At 38.5% G+C, this 26072-nt stretch overlaps 2 protein-coding genes and 1 long non-coding RNA gene across 3 annotated transcripts; 1 reads left to right on the top strand and 2 right to left on the bottom strand.

The window, feature by feature from the left end:
- Positions 1-1751: 1751 nt before the first annotated feature.
- LOC126816497 (uncharacterized) lies at positions 1752-7198 on the bottom strand. The gene is made up of 2 exons (XR_007678418.2): positions 2879-7198; positions 1752-2759 (listed from the first exon to the last, which is right to left on the bottom strand). It is a non-coding gene; the product is annotated as an uncharacterized LOC126816497 (long non-coding RNA).
- Positions 7199-7289: 91 nt separating this feature from the next.
- On the bottom strand, positions 7290-9601 carry LOC126816457 (pyruvate dehydrogenase [acetyl-transferring]-phosphatase 1, mitochondrial). Its single transcript, XM_050543057.2, has one exon. The coding sequence runs from the start codon at positions 9500-9502 to the stop codon at positions 7958-7960; it is 1545 nt and encodes a 514-aa protein (XP_050399014.1). The 5' UTR covers positions 9503-9601; the 3' UTR covers positions 7290-7957.
- Positions 9602-9635: 34 nt separating this feature from the next.
- LOC126816461 (cysteine desulfurase) lies at positions 9636-25559 on the top strand. The gene is made up of 13 exons (XM_050543065.2): positions 9636-9835; positions 10933-11018; positions 11976-12092; positions 13088-13225; positions 14035-14133; positions 15544-15637; positions 17871-18005; positions 19095-19252; positions 20111-20216; positions 20847-20928; positions 22664-22747; positions 24305-24394; positions 25141-25559. The coding sequence occupies exons 1-13, from the start codon at positions 9730-9732 to the stop codon at positions 25202-25204; spliced, it is 1359 nt and encodes a 452-aa protein (XP_050399022.1). The 5' UTR covers positions 9636-9729; the 3' UTR covers positions 25205-25559.
- Positions 25560-26072: the final 513 nt, after the last annotated feature.

Raw genomic sequence — 26072 nt, forward strand, 5'->3', positions numbered from 1 at the left:
ATTTTTTCCTGCACTGACTGGGCTAATAAAGACAGATGTATTATGACATGTTGTGTAGTATGAGCGAAATTTTTGCCTGAGAGCAACAGTATGGCCTACATTGTGTCGAACGTTGACATATCATTTCTCTCTATTTAGTGGGGGGGTTTGATGGCCGAATGGTTAGCATGTGCGCACTGTGTCATAAGGCCTGTCATTGAGTCAACTGGCGTGGTTTCAATTCCCTGGTTGTATGTGACAAGGAGTAGGGCCACTTGTCCAACCTTGTGGGTTTTCTCAGGGTCTTCTGGTTTCCTTCTGCTGCTAAAGACCCCTTCGCGCAAGCGAATTACTGAAATAAAATTGAACCATGTTTTAGTCCCAAAATGACCCAGTTTGATCTGTTAGTCCCGGAATGACCTAGTTTGTGTTGAGTAGACATGAAACCCCATTTCTCTATTTAGCAGAAGACATACTGAACTGTTAAGTTAGATGTTTGGAACAAAACCCAAGGCAACTAAAATAAGTTGACAAATGTTTTTGAATATTTTTCTGAATTCTACCCCATGGTGCTAGGAACACATGTGATCTAATCCCTGCCAGCATTCTCGTCTGTATGGGGAGCTGCAGTTTCTAAGTTAGACATTGGCTTGCTAACCTGAGATGATCATTCCTGGGCCCTTATTCACGAAATCTTAAACTAAGATACAGTCGAAATTTTAAGAAATACTGCAATTCGATTTGCATATATCCAATGAAGTTGCAGTATTTCTTAAAATTTTGGTTGTAACTTAGTTTAAGTTTTTGTGAATAAGGGCCCTGGTAATAGCTGAGAATGTCATCAGGTTTTTTCTGGCGTGGTTCCTATTTAGGATGGATGACCTGGCAAGGGAAAACGTGTAGACAAAAAACTGAGGCTCGTGTCAACATTGGCAGAATCGTACCCCATTTCATTCCTCTTGTGGATTGTCATCGGAATCAACCGTTCATTGCCTAAAGTTGTTGGAAACCATGGAGTCATACTAGATCTACGTGTAGTTGCACTAGTAACATAGAGACGATGAATAAAAATGTACTTAAATGTTTATTGAACACAAATTTCTGAACAAACATCGTGCAATTTGATTTCAATAATTCTCTTGCACTAAGTGGTCATTAGCAGTGGAAACACCCAGAGAAAACCTACTAGGTTGGCAGGCAACCCTACTCCTTGTCATGTACAAGTGCGAGATCAAAACCACGCCACTTGACTCGATGACAGACCTTATCAATATACTGTATATACCAATACCCACAATTACCAAAGAAAATAAGTCATGTCCCAAGTACAGCAACATGGCAGCCCTTGTCAGTGGTGTACTACAGAGGGTCCGACAAGGTCTGCTGTCTAGTCGTTTGCTTGCACGTAAAAGAGCCCTTAGCAGTTGGAATTCGATATAAGAGTAGGCCTTAGCGCCGCCGTACGGGCAAAATTTCACTCATAGCATACTGTATGGCGTATGCTCCTCTTCATTAGCCCAGTTGGAGCAGAACAATAGGACGTTAACCCCCCGTTTCATTTTATTCTTAAAATTTTGCTGCAGAAAGAGAGAGAGAGGACCCAGAGAAAACCCATGAGGTTGAACAGGTGACCCTACTCCTTGTAAGGTACAACTGTGGAATTGAAACCACGCCAGTTGACTCAATGACAGACCTAATGATACAGTGCGACGTGCTAACCATTCGGCCATCCAACCCCCTTGCAGACTGGATAAACATGCCAAAGTCACCTATAAGTGTTGTGTAAAATCTTTATTGTCCTTTTTCATTTCAATTAAATCCAAACTAGGAGATTAGTTACAGTTGATAGCTGTTTTCTCTAATAATTATAGAGTAATTAATTTGAGTACATTTTAAAGCAGACTAAAAAATCTTTGAGTAAGCCGTGTAATATACAATGACAATCAATGACTTTAAAATACAGATGTGACATCACCCTTTGATGTTGGAGTACCATTATTTCAAATAATCGTATGGGCAACTTGCCAATTGTATATTATTTATAGTAGTGAAATATTGGACTCGCATGACGTATTTCACTGTGAAAGCATGTGTTTGTATTTTAAGTCGTTTAATGGTCTCGAGCTTAAGACATTGCGTAATATATTGTAAAAACACTCGGGGCGCATGGCCCTCTTGTTGTTACAATATATTACGCAATGTCTCGCTCTCGACCATTTAACAATACATAAGTATGTCTATTTGTTTGTTTAAATATAGTAATTTCTAAAGACAATACAAATAATAAACTGTAACACATACTTACAGAAGAACAATTATTGATTTATTTGGCCGACTTTTAGAAGAGTATTCTCCCTACTTTCTTGAAACGTCGCCTAAATAAATCAGTAAATGTTCTTCCATGTATGTGTTATAGTTCATTGCTCAATCCAGTTACTAAATTCCTCTAAAAGATCAATACAAGAACTTGATGCAATGTCCATCAATTGCAAGAAAAAAACCCTGATGAATCTGAGATGTTCGATCACCAGAAAGCTAATGCATCAATAGTGCTCTACGTGCGTTGGGGGGGTGTATGGCCGAATGGTTAGCACGTGCGCGCTGTATCATACGGTCTGTTATTGAGTCGACTGGGATGGTTTCGATTACCTGGTTGTGACGAGGAGTAGGGTCGCGTGTCCAATCTCGTGGGTTTTCTCTGGGTCCTCCCACTGCTAAGACCCCTACGCGCAAGCGAATTATTGAAATAAAATTGAACCATATGTTATTCCCGAAATCACCTAGTTTATGTCGAGTGGACTTTAAACCCCATCTCTCTCTCTCCACGTGTGTCTGTTAACCCCAAATAAAATGTCTGATAAGAAAATAAAATTGAACCATATGTTATTCCCGAAATCACCTAGTTTATGTCGAGTGGACTTTAAACCCCATCTCTCTCTCTCCACGTGTGTCTGTTAACCCCAAATAAAATGTCTGATAAGAAAATTTTTAAATGGCATCCCTGGAGCTATTTCAAAAATATAATTTCCTTCTTTACCAGGGATGCTACTTTAAAATTTTCTCATCATTTTAGGTTAACTGACACAGTACTAGTTCAATGGAAGTCGTTGTCAGCTTCCGGAAATACATGTAGGGTTAATTAACTTTGATTCTGATTAAAACACAGATTCTATTTCGTTTAATTTCTTATAGTTCAAAATTTCGTTTTACTTCTCATTACTACACTAGGATCTGGAAGAGTTGTTATATAACAGGTGTTCTAGTTGATGTGCGGGATTAGCCAATGAAACGATCTGTTATGGCGAGTTCTTAGTGTGCTCTGCACGGAACTGTGGGTAAACCCCTGAAAACGTCAACGCTGATTGATTAATCAATGTCTGAAGTCATAGGGTCAAAAGTCACTCATATGACCCCTGACGCGACCTCCCAATACAACCGGTCAGATCTTCATGTAGTGTAGGACATCGAATGTATAAAAAAAAAACGAAACGAAAAATAGATCTGTATTATCAGACAACAAATCTACATCAACCTGCTATTATAGTAAAAATTAACACTAATTACTGTCTGAACCATAGTAAAACAATAAAAATATTTTGTCCTGTATCCATTCCCTTGATCTGAGGTGTACCTTTGTGTCCTGTCTTTTGTTATTGTTTGTCAATCTGTTTCACAGAGGATTACGAAAGTCTTCTAATATCTCTGTAAAAGATGATTACTTTCAACACGTGACGTCTCATTAGCGGCCAAGTGAAAATTCACTGCTGATCAGTGTGATTGTTTGTATGCGGTATGTCTGCTCATGCATAGTCTTGTTTTATCCGGAGTCCGGACACATTGTATGATGTAGCCAGGACGCCAATCTTCAAACCCAGAGTTAAGCTGACGTTTTTTTAGTTTATAAAAATTTATTACATAATTTGAGGTACATGTAGTTTCTTGGGGACTAAGATAAAGGTTTGTAAAGCACTTTCAAACAAAATTAAGCAGTTTTATTCTCCCAAATAAAACTTGGACAGCTCCATTAAACATACATTATGCAAGAGCTGAATCTGTCTATTGCAGGTCTTTTTTTAGGCCTGAAATGTTATCTAAATTATTAATTAGACATTAATTAACTTATCCAGACCATAATCAATTCTCGATGTCATCGCTAGCCTGCGATATTTAGTGGATTATGATTCGATTTACTGGTAAACTTTCATTCATGATTTAATCATTAAATGGATAATCGAGACTGTTTTTTATCGTACCGACTTAAGTAATGATAATCAAGGCTAGGCTGAAAATTTAATCGCTAAAATTGAGTGTATCAATTTGACTGAAATTGTCAGCAAATTCCTTTTACATTATGTAGTTTTTAACTATTATAGAGAGAACTGCCAGCTCTTTGAAAATGAAATGAAATGGGGTTTAACGTCCTACTGTTCTGCTCCTATGCTGGGCTAATGAAAACGGGCATACGCCATACAGTGTGCTATGAGGGAAATTTTGCTCGAGCAGCGGCACTATCGCCTACTCTTATATCGAATTCCAACTGCCAAGGGATCTTTTACGTGCATTCCAATGCATACATGGGACCTCGGTTTTTCATATCATCCGAAGGACTAGACAGCCATCCTTGTTCAGGCCCTCCGTCGTCCTGCATCACTGACAAGGGGGAAACCACGCGGGAAAATATGGATGAACTTTCTCGGCCAGTGCAGGGATCGAACACCCGACCTCCAGGCTAGCGAGTCAGAGTCTTACACACTTAGCCACGACATCCCCGCCAGCTCTTTATCTAATCTCCCTTAATGTATCTTTAAATAAATTGTTCATATGGGACATGAGAGCCATGGTGGCTCAGTGAGTAAGAGAGAGAGAGAAATGGGGTTTAACGTCCACTCGACACAAACTAGGTCATTTCGGGACTAACATATGGTTTTAATTTTATTTACACAATTCGCTTGCGCCTAGGGGTCTTTAGCAGTGGGAGGAAACCGGAGGACCCGGAGAAAACCCACGAGGTTGGACAGGCGACCCTACTCCTTGCCACGTACAACCGGGGATTCGAAACTACGCCAGTCGCAGTGAGTAAGATGTTGGCTCCCTAATCTGGAGGTCCCGTGTTCGATCTCAGTGTTGGCTGAGAAAGTTCATCAGGATTTTCCAGCGTGGTCCCCCCTTGTCAGTAGTGCTCAACAAATGAAATGAAATGAAATGGGGTTTAACGTCCTACTGTTCTGCTCCTAACCTGGGCTAATGAAGACGGGCATACGCCATACAGTGTGCTATGAGGGAAATTTTGCCCGGGCAGCGGCACTACGGCCTACTCTTATATCGAATTCCAACTGCCAAGGGATCTTTTACGTGCACACTAATGTGTACACGGGACCTCGGTTTTCCGTCCCATCCGAAAGACTAGACAGCTTTCCTTGTCAGCCCCTCCGTCCTGCATCACTGACAAGGGAGAACCACGCCGGAAAATCTGGATGAACTTTCTCAGCCAATGCAGGGATCGAACACCCGACCTCCAGGCTAGCGAGCCAGCGTCTTACCCACTTAGCCACATGATCCCCAGTGCTGAACAAAGGACCTGGTAAGGGATGACATATAGTCGTTCGGATGGGACGAAAAACTGGTCCTGTGTACACAAGAGATCCCTTGGCAGTTGGAATTCCTGTGTGCACATTGACGTGCATGCAAAAGATCCCTTAGCAGTTGGAATTTGATATAAGTATGTGGTAACGTCGCTGTCCGGACAAAATTCCCTCATAGCACACTGTATGATGTTTGCCTTTCTTCATTAGCTCAGTCAGTGTAGAACAGTAGCACGTTAAACCCCATTTCACTTGGGACGTAAACACTATATTTTTTTACCATGGCTCAGACAGTAGTATATTTTATATCATTAAATAAATCATTCAAACTAAATAACAAATAAATATATAGTCTCATATACACACATTATAATTAAAACAATTAGTACAATTAGTATAATTTCATTTCAGACTTAAAATAATTCAAACACCGGTATTCTATATGTAACTGTCATTTCAATCTGATTAAAACACAGATCCTATTTCGTTTTGTTTTTTTATAGTTCAAAATTTTGTTTAACTTGTCTTTACTACACTAGGATCTGGAAGAGTTGTTAGCATTGACGTGTTCTGGATGATGTGAGGGATTAGCCAATGAAATGGTCTGTTATGGTAAGCTTTTGGCGCGAGGTGCACGGAACTGTGGGTAATCCACTAGAAACATCAATGCTGGTTGGTTAATCAAATGTCCGACATCATAGGGTCAAAAGCCACTCGTATGACCTCTAACGTGACCTCCCAAAACAACTGGTCAGATCTTCATGTAGTGTAGGCCATCGAAAGTATAAAAAAATATAGATCTGTATTTTGATCAGAATGCTGTCATTTAGATGCCTACAACTTTTGATTTTAGACTCCCATGGCCTATTGAGCCACTATGAGCAGGTTTTGAGCATCTAACACTTTATAATGGAAGGGGCGGATCCAGGAATTATTACAGGTGGGGGGCCGCCAGGCTTCTTTTAAGGAAATTTGACAGTAGACAATGCATGATGCCATCATCGTCTCTGAATTACGTAGACATACATACACATTGAGCTTTTAAAGAGAGAAATCCATTGTGATTCAATTTTATTGATGCTAAGCATTAATTGTGATATCACACATGTCTTGTCTTTATCATTATTTCGCGCTTTGAATACCAACCCCATCCCGCCATCTGATGATAAAGGATAAAGCACACAACCATTGTTTTACAAAATTTTTTATGTGGCTGAGCAGGGTGGGGTTTGGACTCCCCCCTCCCCCCCCCGCTGTCTGGATCCACCCCTGAATGGAAATATTATTATTAATATTACATGCAAAGACTAAATGGGACATTAAATAGTGGTCACATCAAATTCAGATTTTACCATCTGAATATTTTAAGTCATTATTAAAATATTCTATTGGTTATACATTTAAATGACACCGGATAAGAAATAAATAAAAAAAGAAAATGGTTTGTATAGAATTGGAAAAACTATGCAAATTTGTATATTCAGATATTTACATGTACGTTAGCACTAGTATTTAGGATAACTCTTTTCATTCATAAAAATCATATTTGATCATCAGTATTCATCTGGGCCCTTATTCACGTAAACTTAAACTAAGATACAATCGAAATTTTAAGAAATACTGCAATTCGATTGGCTGACCAGTAAAATCAATTTGCATATATCCAATTTGCATATTGGTCAGCCAATCGAATTGCAGTATTTCTTAAAATTTCGATTGTATCTTAGTTTAAGTTTTCGTGAATAAGGGGCAACTAGTTATTGTTTTCTATATAAATTGAAAAAAGCTCTGCTTAAACAGACATGTACATTATGCAGGAGCTAAATCTGCCTATTGTAGGTCTTTCTTTAGGCCTGAAATGTGATATAAACGATTCATTGGACATTTATTAACATTAAAAGATCATAATCAACTCTCGATGCCATCTTATGAGTCCGATTTTCACTGACTTTAAATCCAATCTGCTATTCAACGCCCATTGATGATTAACCATAAGAATGAATAATCAAGACTTTGTTAATTATCGTGAAAGCGGTAACAATAAAAATTGAGGCTACAGTGATTTTAAAACAAGGTTTTCTCGGCTTAGATTGAAGCATATTCACTATTATAGTGAGAACTGCCAGCTCTTTATCTTATCTTCCATAATGTATCTTTAATAAATGTTTACACCGGTATGTAATGAACATGTTTTCAGAACACAATTGTTATAAATAATATTATAAACCAGAAAACAAGACAGTTATTGTAAACTTGTACCAGTATATAATTAACATATTTTCAACGTGTAAGACTTTGGATGATGTTGAGTTAGAGACTTATCTACTTTGAATATCTATTTTTAAATATCTATAATTAATTACCAATAACATATTCTAAAAGAATTGTTTTAAATTTTAAGTAACATTGTCCATGATATAATCTGAATCAAAAAACACGACAGTAACTGTAATATCATCACGATAAAACCGTGATATACTGTTGGGTAATGTTAGCTGGGCCGACAACTGGAGGTGATCTTGACCAATGGCATTACGAATAAGATGTGTCGCAACGTTTGAATCCACTGTTTTATTGGCAAAACTCTTCTTTCGTTGAGTCAGCAACTGGTTGATGGCACCGAGCGTCATGTTTTCTCTAGGCAAATCAAAATTTACTAAAACCTGTCGTCCGTCCATGTGACCAGCAACTAACTGAATCACCTTTTCTGGCGATATCATGTCCCAGAGTCCATCAGACGCCAGAACAAGAAATTTGTCTTTCGGTGAAAGTTGATGATACTTTATTTCTGGTTCTGCTATTAAATATGGCGGAGTATTATAATTATTAGGGAGGAGTTTATCACCATAGACACTTATAAACGAATGAGGAAATCGGTTTGTGTTCATAATGTGTTTCAGATCTTTCGCATGCCATTTGTAGCGAACATCGCCAAATGCGCGGAATGGAGCTAAATCCCCAAATAATCGACCATTTTTTATTACGTTGTTAGATTCGTTAGGATGCTGTTTCAGTATTCGGTTAACCTCACTCTCGTTATTTGCGTCATGTTGTTGGGTCAGTTCCTTTGCTTCCCAGTTATCTGCCCCTTTGTTTACTCCGAGAACGGCACGACAATCGCCAACATTTGCCACAAACATATCTGTACCATCTATATACGCTACGCACGCAACGGCTCCAGCAAACGCTATCGTCAATAGCTCCGTGTTCAGAACAGAACTGGTATTACCATTTAACACCGAATTAGTTGTGACAGGCAAGGCTTCACTTCCGATATCTTCATCAAGGCGGAGAAACGCCTGCATCAAAATGTCAGGCACATACTGATCGTCACTAAAATTAGTTAAGTTTTCCCTTGCGAACTTTCTCAAGCTTTTATCGTATAACTCTCGAAGCTCTGAGTGTCTGTATTCAACACCGCCATGATACCAATGTAACAATTCTTTGTCTAGATCAATTTCACCATTTTTCACTCTTTCCACAACTTCTGATGGCGACAAGGCCACTGCTAAATAATTGAACAAGCGTTCATTGAGTGCTTGAGCGCATGCACATCCTGCATGCCCATCATAAACCCCAAATAAATATTTATTTCCATGGGGAAGCTTGGCCTCTCCTCTGCGATCTTCAATTGGATTGTTCGATCTCAATTGATTTGTTTCGAAACCGCGAATAGCGCCATTGTTTTCTTCTATCGAAGTTTCATTTAGGCGTAATATTGTTGTCACTTGGTGAGGTGTCAATCTTGGAGACTGTGAATCATCAAGACCTTTATAATGTCTGGAGCCAACGGTAAAAATACTAGGATTCGACCTGTCGTTGGAGTGACTTCCAACCGAAAAATGTCTTGCGGTTCCTGAACTTGTTTTCATCCATTCTTTAACAATATCAATTTGTCCCTTGTGCTTTTTACTAATATAATGTCTAACACACTTTAACATTTCTCTGCTACGATATTACTGAAACTAGAGCGTTTCTAAATCACTACATTCTCACGTTTACCTCACTACTTCAATGCATGCTCCATTGATAAACGTCAATTCCGTTAGAGGTCGCTAGAGGGTTTTCTGTAAGTGCAAGGTCAAGGACGTCATAATATTTTGCACGTTGTTTATTTCGACTCGGTGCCATTTACTCCTGATTTTCTAGTCCAAGGCATTTAAAAATCATGATTATTTCAAGATTCTATGTGAGGTCATCACGTCTCCTAAAGAATGGAGGTGCTGTCATTTCAAGAGCGGTTCAAACATCATCAGAAAATGCTGCAAATGCAGGTAGGTCTTAGTATCGCAAATTGTCACTCACCGTGTACTGTTTGTGATTCGTGAATTATATAATTTCAAATTTGCAAAATTTTTATATATAAGATCAATTTTTAGTGTTATTTGATGAATAATTTTTGCTTTATTAAAGATTATTTTCAAATTATAAGTCGTTTAAAACGTCCATATAGATCAAGTGTTTATATTTCCATGCGTTGTTATATAATTAAAATTAAATAGGCCTATAGTATAAAAATAAAGATAATAATTTAAAGGGAAAACAAAGTTCAAGTTATAAAACTAATTATAACTCTCAACAAAAAACTGAATTTTTGTTGCCAACTGGCAAACTCGCTAACCAAGAGATTAAAGTTTAACAAGTAAAAAAATACATGTACATTTTTTAAAAACTGTTATAATTATAATATTATTGTCTTATAGTATCATACTATATGTGTTGTCCCTTTAATGTAAGCCAGGTTGTATGTGTGGGAGTGTGTGCACTCCAGTGAGAGAGGTCAGTTGACTTGTGGTTGTCAGTGTGGGAGGACATAGCATTGAGTTGTAGTTTTGATCATCGTGAACTGGAATAAACTCTTTTGCAACTTATTACCTCTGTCATCAAATATTATATGAATAGGCTTAAGGCCTATTTAACATTATCATCCAATTAGTACTACAGTAAACAATAGCCTATGTGTTACACATACATTGCTTGTAGGAAGGTTTTCTTCGGGTCCCACTGCTAAAGACCGATAAGTGCAAGTTAATTATTGAAATAAAATTGAAAAATTGAATCATATGTTAGTCCTGAAATGACCTAGTGGATGTGGAGTGGATGTTAAACCCTCTCTCTCTCTCTCTCTCTCTCTCTCTCTCTCTCTCACTCACTGCATGCTGTGTGTTCTGTCTTGTGTTTGTGTTGTCTTGAGTTTAAACATGCTTTCTACTGACTTTGTACTTTGGTAGTAGGGAATTCCCTTGGGCTCACTTGGTAGAGGTGTATCGATTTCATGCATGAAGTGTCATGGGTTGGATTTTGGACAGGATCGTCCTATCACATGGTGTATTGACAGGACTTTCAACCCCCATTCCTTTCATTATTCCAGCTGCAGAAAAATTGGAAATCAAAAAAGAATTGCCATCTCAAGATAGGAGACCTCTTTATTTAGATGTTCAAGCTACAACACCATTGGTAAGTACATGTAGGTAGCCATGGATATGGTCCCTGATATAGCCACATTAATAGGGAATCAGACAGTGGCAGATTAAGGAGGTGGGGGAATTACTGGACTGAATCCAGACAATGGCAGATTAAGGAGGTGGGGGAGTGACTGGACGGATTCCAGTAGCCAGGCGTGAATATAATGAGTTTAGTTGTATGTGACAGAATGTCAGACACTACTCATGTAAGACCTGATATTTTTAATATTGTGATGGACATGTCATTAAAAATATCAATAAATCAGAGAAAATACAAAATTCTGTGCTGGACAAAATGACAGGTGCTTTGCATGTATTTCCAGGCTTGCCAGTTGCCACTAAGAAATTTGACATGTATTGTTGATTCTTAAAGGAGCTAAATCGCTACTTTTTGGCACCTAGAAATGGACACAAATGAGTCGCAATGCATTTAATATGAATGCATGTTAACTGATTTACATTCAATCATTTCTGTTTTTACTGTTCGGTTATGTTCGGCGGAATACACGAAGAGTCCAAAATGATTGAAAGCCTTTGGTGTCTGGTTATTCCAGTCTAAGCTACAGCGGTAGTGTTCTCCTACATGGGATATGTTTAGTCTCGTTCATAGAGTCACTTACATTACAAATGATGCTTGAAAGCATTCTGGAAAACGATTTGATATCAGAAGCCCATCTTTTCACTATAAGATAACAACATCAATGTTGATTTAAATTGACAAATGAGTCGTGTTTGCAATGTCGAAGACTGTGGATGATATTGAGTTAAAAACTTGCCCCCTTTAAATTCTTTTGTAACTAATACATTTATTGGAAATAACTTCTTATTTGACTGTAGATTTTGAAATAAAACTGATACAATTGCTCAAATTAAAAGATGCCAGATTTGGAAAACCAAAGTAGTGGATGTTTATGGTTTCTCAGAATTAAAATTGTTTTCATTTTTCAAGGACCCAAGAGTGTTGGATGCTATGATGCCATATCAAGTGAGTTACTATGGAAACCCACATTCCAGAACACATGCATATGGTTGGGAAAGTGAAACAGCCATGGAAAATGCTAGAAAAGTGAGTTAATGAATGATTATGTATTAAAGGCTCAATACCACTCTTGTTGTAACTGAATAATATGTCCCAATCTTTATTCTGGTCAACAAATTGTACTATTTTACAATATTCAAATTAATTGATGATACAAATTTCATCTTAACACACCTCATTTAGAAAATTGGAAAAATTCAACTAAATGATTTGAAAAGCCTGACGGAAAGCTTTTCAAATGTGACTTGGATTTAAAAATATATTTGAACCCTCTGGACAAGTAAAATAGGATTTAATGGATAATTTACACAACAGGTAGGACACTAACACATCTAGTACTTAGAATAAGGCTATTTTTTATTTTCTGGAGCTGTCAAGCTAGCAAGAATGTTATTGTCCCTTTAAAGATACATTATGGGAGATAAGATAACGAGATGGCAGTTCTCGCTATAATAGTTAAAAACTAGATAGTGTAAAGGTAATTTGCTGAAAATTTCAGTCAAATTGATCCACTATGAGCCGAGAAAGAAGCGGGTGAAATTTTGGCATAGTCTCGGTCATCATTACTAAAATCATTAATATAAACAGCTTAGTCTCGATTATCCACTTTTTTTTTATTTAATTATTAGCGGCATATAGGAATGTAATCCAGCCAACATCGAAGGCTAGCCTTGACATCGAGAGTTTATTATGGTCTGGATAAGTTAATCAATGTCTAATTGATAATTTAGATAACATTTCAGGCCTAAAGAAAGACTTGTAATTAGCAGATTTTGCTCTTGCATAATGCATGTTTAAGATTCCTCATTACAATTTTGTCGGGTATTCAGATATTGTGCTAATTGTGACTTATAAATTTACGTTTTTAGTCCGAAAGGTATTTGTCTGACCGATTTCTTGTAGTTTGGGTCCAAAACAAACTTGCTTCCTTCTATCCACCCCATCTACACAACCTGTCCACACAGTCACACACCTGTATGGCCTAAGTGTTACCATTCAATAAACTGATGCTGTATTTTCAGCAAGTTGCTAGTTTAATAGGAGCAGACCCAAGGGAGATAATCTTTACAAGTGGTGCAACAGAATCAAATAATATAGCTATAAAAGGCGTGGCCCGATTTTATAAAAGTAAAAAGACTCATGTGATAACGACACAAACGGTAAGTAGACTTTAATTCCAGTCATATGTTATGGGCACAGTTGGACCCTGGGGTTTAGCATCCACTCCACATAGAGTAGGTTATTTCGGGACTAACACATAGTACAACCTTATTTTAATAATTCGCTAGGGGTCTTTAGCAGTGGGAGGAAATCAGAAGACCCGGGAGAAAACCCACGAGGTTGGACACTTGACTCTACTCCTTGCTGTGTACAAGCTTGGAATCGAAAACATCCAGCTTGACTCAATGATAGGTCTTATGATCTAAAACGCACATGTTAAACCACTCAACCATTGTACCGCCCTGACACTTCGGGATTAATGAGCCTGGAAATAAGGCACCTGTGACAGACATTTTCTGGCACAAATTAAGGCTGGTGCCTATCATGTATCTTTTTGCTGTGTTATTATTATGGATATTTCTAACACATGGACGGCAAAACGCCCAGCAGAGGTGGGAACAAATTGCGGGACCTTGATTCCGAGTCGAGTCCCAAGTCACTGACTTTAGTACTGAGTTGAGTCGAGTCCCAAATCTTCACAAAGATCGAATCCCGTTCAAGTCACCTGTTCATCAAATTAGTCAGCAATTTATGGTGAATAAGGTAACTTAGAGTTATGCCCCCTCGCGCGACTCGAGTCCAATGCTCTTTCAAGTTGCGAGTCGCCATGACTGCCAAGTCGAGTCTCGAGTCCCAATAAATTTTCCAAGTGGAGTTTTTGATGCAACTTATGTCCAAGTTCCCACCTCTGCAAACGTCATTAGTACCTGACATCTTGATTAATTTCTAGAAACTTTTTTAATTTCAGGAACATAAATGTGTGTTAGATTCTTGTCGTGTTTTAGAAGGAGAAGGTTTTGATGTCACATATTTACCAGTTAAACAAAATGGTATTGTTGATATGAAGGTAAATTATTAACATAATGTTAAAATGGTATTGCAATCTGATGAAAGCACAGATCCTATTTCGTTCCATTTTTTATAGTTCAAAATTTGGTTTTATTTGTCTTCACTACACTAGGATCTGGAAGAGTTGTTATATTACCGGCATTTTGGTTGAAGTGAGGGATAAGCCAATGAAATGGTCTGTTACGGCGACGTTTTTTGGCGCGAGGTGCTTTTTGGCGTGAGGTGCACGAAACTGTGGATAACCCACTAGAAACATCAATGCTGATTGGTTAATCAAATGCCAGACGTCACTGGGTCAAAAGCCACCCGTATAACCTCTGGTGCGACCTTCCGTAACATCCTGTCAGATCGTAGAGGCCATCAAAAGTATAAGAAAATGGAACGAAATGTAGATCTGTATTTCAGATTGATGGTATTGTTGATAAGAAAGTGAATTATTAACATGATATAAAATGGAATGGGGTTTAACATCCTGTTTTTGTGCTCCCACCGGTCTAAAGAAGAAGGCATACACCATGCAGCATGCTATGTTGAAATTTTGCCGGAGCAGTGGCGCTTTTTCCTACTCCTATTTCGAATCCAAACTGCCAAGGGTTCTTCGACATGCATGCCAACATGTACACATGCCCTTGGGTGTTTGTCACTGATTAGTCACTGTTTCTTGCCACACCCTCTGTCCTGCACCACTAAAAGGTTTATTAACACATTTCCCTAAATAGTTTTATTGATATGAGAGATGGGTTTTAACGGCCACTTGACACAAATGAGGTCATTTCGGGACTAACATGATTCAATTTTATTTCAATAATTTGCTTGCGTGTAGGGGTCTTTATCAGTTGGACAGGCGATCCTACTCCTTGCCACTTACAATCGGGGAATCGAAACAAACGCCATTTGACTCAATGACCGTCCTTATGATACAGCGTGCACATGCTAACCATTCGGCCATGCAACCCCGCCTTGTTGATAGGAAGGTATTGACATATAGTCTTATGTTTTGTAAATGTTTGTTATAGCATATCGAACGAAATTTAAGAGAAATGGGCTCATTCTGGCGCATAGCACATAAACACACTCAACCAATATAGTAGTTGTGCTTTTTGCTAATTCAAAGTGTCACTGATTTAATGTTTTTTTGTTTTTTTGACCTTATTTGATCTTCTCTCTCATGTCAAATGAATAACGTACAGTCGTGGCCAAAAGAATAGAAACACGCTTAAAAATGGTTGGATTTCTTACGTGTAAATTCATTTGATCATATATCTGCCATCTGAAGACCGATATATGATCCAGTGAGTTTACACGTAAGAAATCCAACCATTCTTTTGGCCACGACTGTATGTAGGTATGGATATCAGATCTGATGAGCTGATGTAAAATGTTTATAATATTTTGTGTATATTTGTAGTTATTAGAAGAAACAATCCGACCAGAAACATCTCTCGTATCTATAATGACAGTAAATAATGAAATAGGAGTTAAACAACCAGTAGCTGATATAGGTAAACAAATTCTTCTTACTGGGCGGGGGAGTCACCAGGGGCGTAAAAAAATTGTTGAATCCACTAGCCCAGGGCTAGTAGTCTACTGTTAGGCACTAATATCCACTAGTCCATAGTTTGACAAGGTACAAGATTTAATCTTCAATATTTGGGCATATGTTTTGTTGCCTGCCAACCTATCGTTTTTTATTAAAGATCATAGAATAGATTGCCTAAAAATTAAGGTTGTATACGGCTACTCGGTTAACCGGTCACGCTTCGGTTGCACTGGTGAAACGGTTCAAAAAACTACAAACCGATATTCGTTTTCATATCATATCTGACCTTCAAAACCTAAAGACCATATAAATACTTCATATAGCACATGTCATTTATAATATATCACGGTAAATTAACGTCCTTTAATTCCCGCTCGAAGATTTGTATACATTACGTCATTATTAGCACTTACTGCAAAGCATGAGATAGCCTCGACTGATTGACGAATTAATTGTTTTATCGTATTTATTTACCTGGTCACTCTATAAAAAGTCTCAAAATGAAACAAATCAGTTTGATGTGCTGATGTAGATATAATATTAAAATAGACAGTATAGTAAAATTGTTTATATTATCACTTGAGTGCCATGCTGTGTGCCGATAGGGTCAAAGTTGACGACACATGGGTCACTGGAACCATTCATCATGGCGTGTGTGTAATGAACACGTGTAGTAAATTCTTTGGAAATACCTGACATGTTAAATAATCAAAATTATCTTGTATTTAAAAATACAAAGGTATGCTTTCAAATATTTATGGGAGTCACAGTGGCTAAGTGGGTAAGATGCTGGCTGGCTAGCCTGGAGGTCGGGTGTTCAATCCCTGCATTGGCCGAGAAAGTTGATCCAGATTTTCCGACATGGTTTCCCCCTTGTCAGTGATGCAGGACGGAGGGCCTGACAAGGACAGCTGCCTACTCATTCGGATGGGATGAAAAACCGAGGTCCCTTGTACAAATTGGTGTGCACGTAAAAGATCCCTTGACAGTTGGAATCTGATATAAGCGTAGGTCTTAGTGTCGCTGTCCGGGCAAAATTTCCCTCATAGCACACTGTATGGCGTACGCCGATCTTCATTAGCCCAGTTCGAAGCAGAACAGTAGGACGTTAAACCCCATTTCATTTCATTTCATACTGGGGGTGCGGGGGGTATGGTTGACTAGTCTAACAAGTGCACTTTAGATCATAAGGTCTGACATTTTTTTTTTAATAAACAATATTTTTTTATTGGGTAAATCTGAATTTGGATTGGGGAACAGGCTATGCCTATGTGTAACCTCTGTCTCTCTGATTTAGATACATGTGCACAAGGTCTATCCCCAAGGTTGTACATGAATGGTCTAATGTGTGGGTTTTAGATCTATCATTGACTCATATGACATGGTTTTCATCCCACACTTGTAAGTGACATGAAGTAGGGTTGTCTGCCCAATCTCGTGGGTTTTCTCTGGTTTCCTCCCTCTACTGAAGAGACCTCTACATGCAAGTGCATAATTGAAGTAAGATTGTACCAGGTTAGTCCCAAAATGACCGAGTTTATGTGGTGTGGACGTCAAACCCCATTTCTCTCTTTCTCCGCTTTGCAAGGAACAGGGTCTAGTAATTCGGAAGGTATGTAAACACAAGGTCTCATGAACATGTCAGCGTGCACGTAAAAGAACCATTGACAGTTGGAATATTCGAGGAAGAGAAGAAGGAAATGTCATTGTCCGGACAAAATGACCTAGTTTATATGTATGGATGTAAAACTCCATTCCATACATGCATACTAATGTCTGATCAAAATTCTTCCTTCACATTACGGGGGGTTGGATGGCCGAATGGTTGGCACGTGCGCACTGTATCATAAGGTCTGTCATTGAGTCATCTGGCCTTGTTTTTGATTGCCCGGTTGTATGTGACAAGGAATAGGGTCACCTGTCCAACCTCATGGATTTTCTCAGGGTCCTCTGGTGTCCTCCCACTGCTAAAGACAACTATGCGCAAGTGAATGATTGAAATAAAATTGAACCATATGTTGGTCCCAAAATGACCTAGTTTGTGTCAGTGGTCATTAAACCCCATCTCTCTCTCTCTCTCTCTCTCTCTCTCTCTCTCTCTCTCTCTTTCTTCATATTACCTGTGTTATGTAAGAGAAATTAAATGTGGAGTTGATCAATGCTGATGTTATTTATTGATTACTTTATCTTTTCAGGGGCTTTATGTAGATCAAAGAAAGTTTTCTTCCATACGGATGCAGCCCAGGCAGTGGGTAAAATACCAGTAAATGTTAATGATATGAAAATTGATCTTCTGTCTATTAGTGGACATAAAATATATGGACCAAAAGGTAGGTTTTAATTATCTTCTAATATAAGCTGTGTTTCTTCTTGAAGCGGGCTTGAGTAGTTCAATATACACGCTTTGATTCAAGTGTTTGTGGTTGGGATCTCGAGCTTGTACATCTACTGGTCGTCGGGATTCCTTACAAAGCTAAAAAAAAACTATTGCGGCTGGACAGTTGCCAGTAAAGACAAAGCTAAAAAAACCAATGTGGCTGGACAGTTGCCAGCGAGGACAATTGCCGACCATTTTATTGTCCTGCTCCCTGCCTATACTATTATTTGGAATGAATGTTTATATAAAAATCCCCGCTCAACAGCAGTACAAACAAACCTTACATAGATATGGTAGGTAATTATTTATCATATCATTTCGGGTTGACATACCCATTGTCAAATGAATCTTCAGATCCAGTAGGTACCAGCCTGTCCAGCTTCTGCTGCTCTTTTAAGGGTGTATTACCATTCCCCCTTCCGTTCCTTTATTTGAAATATGGAGCCACAGTGGCTAATTGGGTAAGAAGCTGGCTCGCTAGATGGAGATCACGTGTTCGATCCTTGCATTGGCCGAGAAAGTTCATCGGGATTTTCCGACATGGTTTCCCCTTGTCAGTGGTGCAGGACAGAGGGCCTGGCAAGGATAGCTGTCAAGTCATTCGGATGGGATGAAAAATTGAGGTCCCATGTACACATTGGCTTGCACATAAAAGATCCTGTGGCAGTTGGAATTCGATATAAGAGTAGGCCCTTGTGCCGCTGTCCGGGCAAAATATCCCTCATAGCACACTGTATGGCGTATGCCCATCTTCATTAGCCCAGGTTAGGTGCAGAACAGTAGGACGTTAAACCCCATTTCATTTCATTTCCTTTTTTTGAAGTAATGTTACGCCATCATCAAGGACAATGTAACGTCTTTATTTTAATAATATTATAATAATATAGTCATTTATAAAGTGTGTTAATACAATTTCAAAGACACTGTTTTATTTACAGATCATGGTTTTGAAACAAGCAAGTTTCGGGTTAAGAAAGTTTAGAGTTAAGATTTAAAACGACTCACAGTCGTTAATTATATCAATTACTGTAATATATTATAGGTGTTGGTGCGTTGTATGTCAGACGACGACCGAGAGTTCGTGTTGAAGCACCGCAGTCAGGGGGAGGACAGGAGCGTGGAATGAGGAGTGGAACTGTCCCGACCCCTCTTGTTGTAGGTTTAGGTTCTGCTTGTGAATTAGCCAGTGAAGAAATGGAGGTATTTGATACAATTTTTTTTGCAGCCATTAAATATTATTAGGATCCCGTCAAGATTTTCCTACATGATTCCACCTTGGTGCATGATGGAGGGCCTGGCAAATGAAAACTTAAAGTTGTTTGGATTGGACTAAAAACTGTGATTCTGTGTATAGATTGGCGTATCCGTAAAAGAACCCTTGACAGTTGGAATTCAGTATAAGATTAGGCCATGGCAAATTTAATCTTATAGCACGATGTATGGCATATGTCCGTCTTCATTAGCCCAGTTAAACCCCATTTCATTTCATTTCTGTTCTGCTGTTCTAAAAGAAAGAAAGAAAGAAAGAAAGAAAGGGGAAAATGGGGTTTAATGTCCACTCAACTCAAATTATTCTTACAGCCATTAAATATTAGGGTTACACTATTAGGGTTGAAAGAGAGAGAGTTTTGTAGGGTTGAGAGAGAGAGACAGACAGACAGAGAGAGAGAGAGTCCACGTGACACAAACTTGGTCATTTCAGGACTAACACATGGTTCAATTTTATTTCAACAATTTGCTTGTGCGTAGGGGGTCTTTAGCATTGGGAAGAAACCGGAGGACCCGGAGAAAACCCACAAGGTTGAACTGGTGGCCCTACTCCTTGTCACGTACACCCCAGACTCGAAACCATGCCAATTAACTCTATGACAGACCTTACGATTGAGCTCGCACGTGCTAACCATTCGGCCATCCCACACCCCAGGTTTCAGGGGAACTGGAGTAAAGTTTAAAATTTCTGTGAAATTGAACAATTATAATTTGTATTGACAATACACCCAGTCTTTTGCAGACTATTCAGAAAGTATTTTATTGTTGTAATTTTTATTTTGGTTTCAGTATGATTCTAGAAGAGTTAATATGTTATCAAAGAGATTATTAGAAAAAATCGTGTCAAATGTTCCACATGTTATTAGAAATGGTGATCCTGAAGAAACTTATCCTGGTAAGTCATCATCATTGTTATCATCATCATCATTGTTATCACTGTTGTCATCATCATTGTTATCATCATCATTGTTATCCTCCTATTCTTGTTAACAACAGCAGCAGCATCATTATCATTCATCATTCATCATCATCATCAAAGTTTAAGGGGGACTTTTTATGATATCATGTTTATATCTAGAAGGAGAGCAGCAGTAGCTCTGTGAGTAAAGTGTTGACTTACCCACCAGGAGGCCAGACCTTTGATCCAGATGTTCGCTGAGAAGATCCCAAGGTTATCAAGAGTGGTTTCCCTTTTTCAGTGATGCAGGATGGGGGCCTGGTAGGAAACAGGGTCTAGTCTTTAGGATGGTACAAAAAAAAAACGAGGTCCAGTATGCACCTTGGCTTGCACGTATAAGAACCCTTGGCAGTTGAAATTCAATTGCTGTCTCAGCAAAATTTCCCTCATAACACACTGTTGGAATTCGATATAAGAGTAGGCCGTAGTGCCACTGTCCGAGCAAAATTCCCCTCCTATCACACTGTATGGCGTATGCCCGTCTTCATTAACCCGGTTCGGAGCAAAACAGTAGGACGTTAAACCACATTTCGTTTTCATTTTTGTTTTATATTCTGTATATTACAGGTTGTTTAAATCTGTCATTTGCGTATGTCGAAGGTGAAAGTTTATTAATGGCTATTAAAGATATAGCTGTATCTTCAGGAAGGTTTGTATAATTTTATATTGAGATCTTAGGGAGAGAGAGAGAGAGAGAAATGAGGTTTCAATAATTCGCTTGCGTGTAGGGGGTCTTTAGCAGTGGGAGGAAACCAGAGAACCCGGAGAAAACCCGCAAGGTTGGACTGGCGACCCTACTCCTTGTCACGTATAACCAGGGAATCAATGACAGACCCTATGATACAGATTGCATGTGCTAACCATTCAGCCATCCATCCCCCCTTGTAGTACTATAGGACTTCTTCTTGTTGTGTTTACTTTCTGGTGATCTTTAATAAGACTACAGCATAAAACAGTTTCACAACTTTATTTCTAAGTTGTACTGGCTTTCCAGGTTCCTCGTTCTCAATGATAATGGCTGGTAGGAATTTCTGGGTGAGCTCTAATCCAGCTCGCCTCTACACCCTAATTTATACCCCCTAATTTCTGCAGGTCTTCGATAACCTAGACGTTAATTTCCAACCCATATAAGGAATAAAACTCTTTATTTCTCCCAAATAAGATAGAGAGAGAGAGAGAGAGAGAGAGAGAGAGAGAGAGAGAGAGAGAGAGAGAGAGAGGTTTAACATCCACTCAACACAAACTAGGTCATTTCGGGACTAACATATGGTTTAATTTTATTTACATAATTCGCTTGCGCGTAGGGGTCTTTAGCAGTGGGAGGAAACCGGAGGACCCGAAGAAAACCCACGAGGTTGGACAGGCGACCCTACTCCTTGCCACGTACAACCGGGGATTCGAAACCCTGCCAGTCGACTCAATGACAGACTTTATGATACAGCGCGCGCACGCTAACCATTCAGCCATCCACCCCCCCCCCCCCCCACAAATAAGATAGGAAACATTGCCTGTTTTTGGTCTATCAACCATAGGTCAATAAACAGCAAGAATTTGATGACTATTTTAACAATGATTATAATTTGACCAAAATATCACTGTTTTTTTACGAATAGCTATACCCACGTTCATTAAGTACATGTGATTTGACTTTATAGACAAAATTGAAGAGACAATTTTATAAAGACCCAAAATTGTCTCAAGGGCCAAAGTGTTAAAACCCTTCAGATCTTAGGATGTTACACTTAACATCTGGGTAAAAGTGATACACAACAATTTTCCATGTTAGAATTCTAATCTATATATTTATTACTAAAAACGACAGGAGAACTACAATATAAGGGAGATAACTTATATCTATTTAGAATAGATTTCAGACCACAATGATATTCAATTTACCACTATATAATAATATTAATGTGTTTTATATTGATGGAAGGGACCACAGGGGTTGCTTAAGACTCAATATTAGAATATCCTTGGGCTGAAAGCATCTGGTTGAAGGGACCACAGTGGTTGCTTAGACTCAAAACTAGAATGTCCTGGGGTTGAAAGCATCTGATTGAAGGGACCACAGTGGTTGCTTAGACTCAAAACTAGAATGTCCTGGGGTTGAAAGCATCTATTTGAAGGGACCACAGTGGTTGCTTAGACTCAAAACTAGAATGATTTACTGACTTCACAGATATAATGAACAGTAGAATAGTGCCATTCAAATGGTAAATTTGTCTGATGCAGAAATTATGTTTGTCTGATGCCAGTATTATTGACCTCACAAGAGACCTGCCAACACGCTAGCAGAATGTTGTGTTTCAGAGACAATTTAGTTGGTTAGTTGGCATATGTTTTGTTGCCTGGCAACCTATTTTTAAAATCTTGTGTTTCAGTGCTTGTACATCAGCATCATTAGAACCATCGTATGTATTAAGAGCCATTGGAACTGATGAAGATTTAGCACATTCATCTATCAGGTAGGTACAGTATGGGTCCATTTAATTTAGTTATAATTCATGATACCATGGACCAATGCAGTGATGGGATTTCTCACGTATATTCCGGACATGTCCTACGCTATTTTCCAAACATACTAAATTGTCTGACCAGGAATATGCCCAATCGGACATCAAGGTATGGTGAATAATATTCAATATTCCAAAATTAATATAGTGTACTGATTGTATATCTACCACTCAACCCGATTATCGTTGATAATACGCTGGATTGATTAGGTAATTTAGTGATCAACATATTTATCGTGTTATACCGCCAATACACCTACCTTGATTAACTACTTAATCTGCCTTAATCCAATTCATCAATCCAATCCTGAACAGACGTCATTGCTTCCCTTTTGTCGGGCTCCAGAACAATACCATGGTCCACTGAGTATTATTACTCCAAAACAATGCTATGGTCCACTAAGTATTACTCCAGAAATATACCATGGTCCACTGAGTTTTACTCCAGAATGATGGCATGGTCCACTAAGTATTACTCCAGAACGATACAATGGTCCACTGAGTTTTACTCCAGAATGATACCATGGTCCACTGAGTATTACTCCAGAACGATACAATGGTCCACGGAGTATTACTCCAGAACGATACCATGGTCCACTGAGTATTACTCCAGAACGATACCATGGTCCACTGAGTATTACTCCAGAATGATGCCATGGTCCACTAAGTATTACTCCAGAATGATACCATGGTCCACTGAGTATTACTGAAGAATGATGCCATGGTCCACTGAGTATTACTGAAGAATGATACCATGGTCTACTGAGTATTACTGAAGAATGATACCATGGTCCACTGAGTATTACTCCAGAATGATGCCATGGTCCACTAAGTATTACTCCAGAATGATACCATGGTCCACTGAGTATTACTCCAGAATGATGCCATGGTCCACTGAGTATTACACAAGACCATGGACCACTTGATTTAAGTATAAATTTATTTCGCCAAGGATTAGGAACAGTGTCTAGTAGTTTGGATGGGACAAAAAAAAATGTCCTGTGTAGTCATTGGCGTGTGCATAAAAAAAACCCTTGACAGTTTGAATTTGAAATAAGAGCAGGCTGTAATGCTGCTGTCCAGGCAATATTTCCCTCATAGCACACGGTCGTCATATATCTGTCTCCATTAGCCGACTCGGAGCAGAACAGTAGGACTGTAAGTCCTCATTTATTATCCTCATTTCTCTTTCTCTGCCTCGTTACTATAGTGGTTCCCCCTTGTCAGTGATGCAGGACGGAGGGCCTGACAAGGACAGCTGTCTAGGTCCCGTGTACACATTGGCGTGCACGTAAAAGATCCCTTGGCAGTTGGAATTCGATAAAGAGTAGGCCGTAGTGCCGCTGTCCGGGCAAAATTTCCCTCATAGCACACTGTATGGCGTATGCCCGTCTCATTAGCCCAGTTCGGAGCAAAACAGTAGGACGTTAAACCCCATTTCATTTCATTTCGTTACTATAGTAACCATAGATTGCAGACTTTCAAGTGAGATTTATTTTGTATTTTTAGATTTGGAATTGGTCGTTTTACAACAGAAGAAGAAGTTGATTACACAGCAGAAAAATGTATAGAACACGCCACTCGGCTACGAGAAATGAGGTATGTTAGTGGAGTCTGCTCATTGGTCCAATACTTAAAGGACAATATTGGTGTTAGTCATTATTACGTATGTGATAGAACTGGTTAAACACATTCCAAATATAACACAGAGATCATTGTTACGGGAGATGTGTAACAAACCCTTGAATAAATGGAAAGTGACAACAAACATGACAAATACGAGTTATCCTTCTATATAACTGACTGAAGTAATGACTGACACCAATATTGTCCTTTAATTTGCTTACAGCTGGCCCCTGGATCCATTTGATTTTGTTGTTTATGTCTTGCAATGTATTTGTGTGTCAGGTGGATTGTCGTGTCAGTTTTGTTTTGTATGATGTGTGGTTCTCCTGCATTTACGGTACTATTAAAGTAAACGGAGTCATCCAATGTTTATATCTTAGAGTAAAGATCAATCTGATTAGAACACAGATCCTGTCTCGTTTTACATGACCCCTGACTCGACCTCCTAGTACAACTGGTCAGATCTTCATGTAGTGTAGGCCATCGAAAGTATAAAAAAATATAGATCTGTATTTTGATCAGAATGCTGTCATTTAGATGAAATATAGACCTTATATTTCAATCAGATTGATTAAAGAAACGAAATATAGACCTTATATTTCAATCAGATTGATTAAAGATAAGCTTATTATTAAAAACTTGGAGGATGGGGGTGGGGGTGGCGAATAGTCTCTATCATCCATTTTTTTTATATATGATTCTAATTTTGTGTTTTTTAGTCCATTGTGGGAGATGGTCCAGGAGGGAATAGATCTCAAGACCATTAAATGGAGTCAACATTAACTTGTCCTGAAGGACCTGGTAAATAGCCAGGAGATGTGTAGGGTTGTAATATTTACTACATCCAAGATGTACAACCGATGACCGGTTTCTTGTGTATTGAATTCAAGTGGTTACATATTTATTTTGGTTTCATATGGTACCAACTTTATCACAGCCAAGAATTGATTTCTTCTGTTGTGTCATTTTTTGCTACAAAGCTTTCCCATAATCTAACTGTCGCACGAAAAACTTTGTTGGCAACAAGAGGTAATTTAAAGGAGCAAAATCACCAATATTTGGGACCTAGAAATTGACCCATGGGTCGCAACGCATATAATAATGTAATCTGATTGTATATAAACTGATTTACATTCAATTGTTTCCGTTTTGACTCTAATTTCAAATCAGTTCTGTCCAGCGAAATACGGCATGAGTCTCAACCGAATGGAAATTTTTAGCATCTGGTTATTCCAGTCTATTGTGCATGCTCTCCAGATAAGATATGGCGTCATCGTTTGACATGAGTTGTGGAATATGTCTAGCCTCATTCTTTCTGATCACTTGTTACAAATGACACTGAAACGCACTATAGTACACGATTTGTGTACCAATGGTAAAATATTTATTTTGTCTTAAATATTGGATATCAGAAACCTACCTTTTCTCGGTAAGATCACAACATCAATGTTGATTTGAATTGACAATTTTCAATTTGTAAGACTTTGGATGATATTAAGTTAGAGACTTAGCTACTTAAAGACCGCAGACATAAATTGTATTTTTGTATGCATATACCATCATACTAGATTACTACAGCTTCCTATAAAGATTGAATAATAATCAATCAAAGTAAAAAAAAAAATGTGAGGTATTAAAGATACATTATGTA

This window comes from Patella vulgata, chromosome 3, assembly GCF_932274485.2.
Source record: "Patella vulgata chromosome 3, xgPatVulg1.2, whole genome shotgun sequence".
In the NCBI taxonomy this organism is placed as follows: domain Eukaryota; kingdom Metazoa; phylum Mollusca; class Gastropoda; family Patellidae; genus Patella; species Patella vulgata.

Bases quoted from the DNA above. Each gene is read 5' to 3' on its own strand.
- LOC126816457 (XM_050543057.2), bottom strand. From the start codon at position 9,502: ATGTTAAAGTGTGTTAGACATTATATTAGTAAAAAGCACAAGGGACAA.
- LOC126816461 (XM_050543065.2), top strand. From the start codon at position 9,730: ATGATTATTTCAAGATTCTATGTGAGGTCATCACGTCTCCTAAAGAAT. The intron at 9,836-10,932 runs GTAGGTCTTAGT...TCATTATTCCAG, and splicing joins AGAAAATGCTGCAAATGCAG to CTGCAGAAAAATTGGAAATC. The intron at 24,395-25,140 runs GTATGTTAGTGG...TGTGTTTTTTAG, and splicing joins ACTCGGCTACGAGAAATGAG to TCCATTGTGGGAGATGGTCC.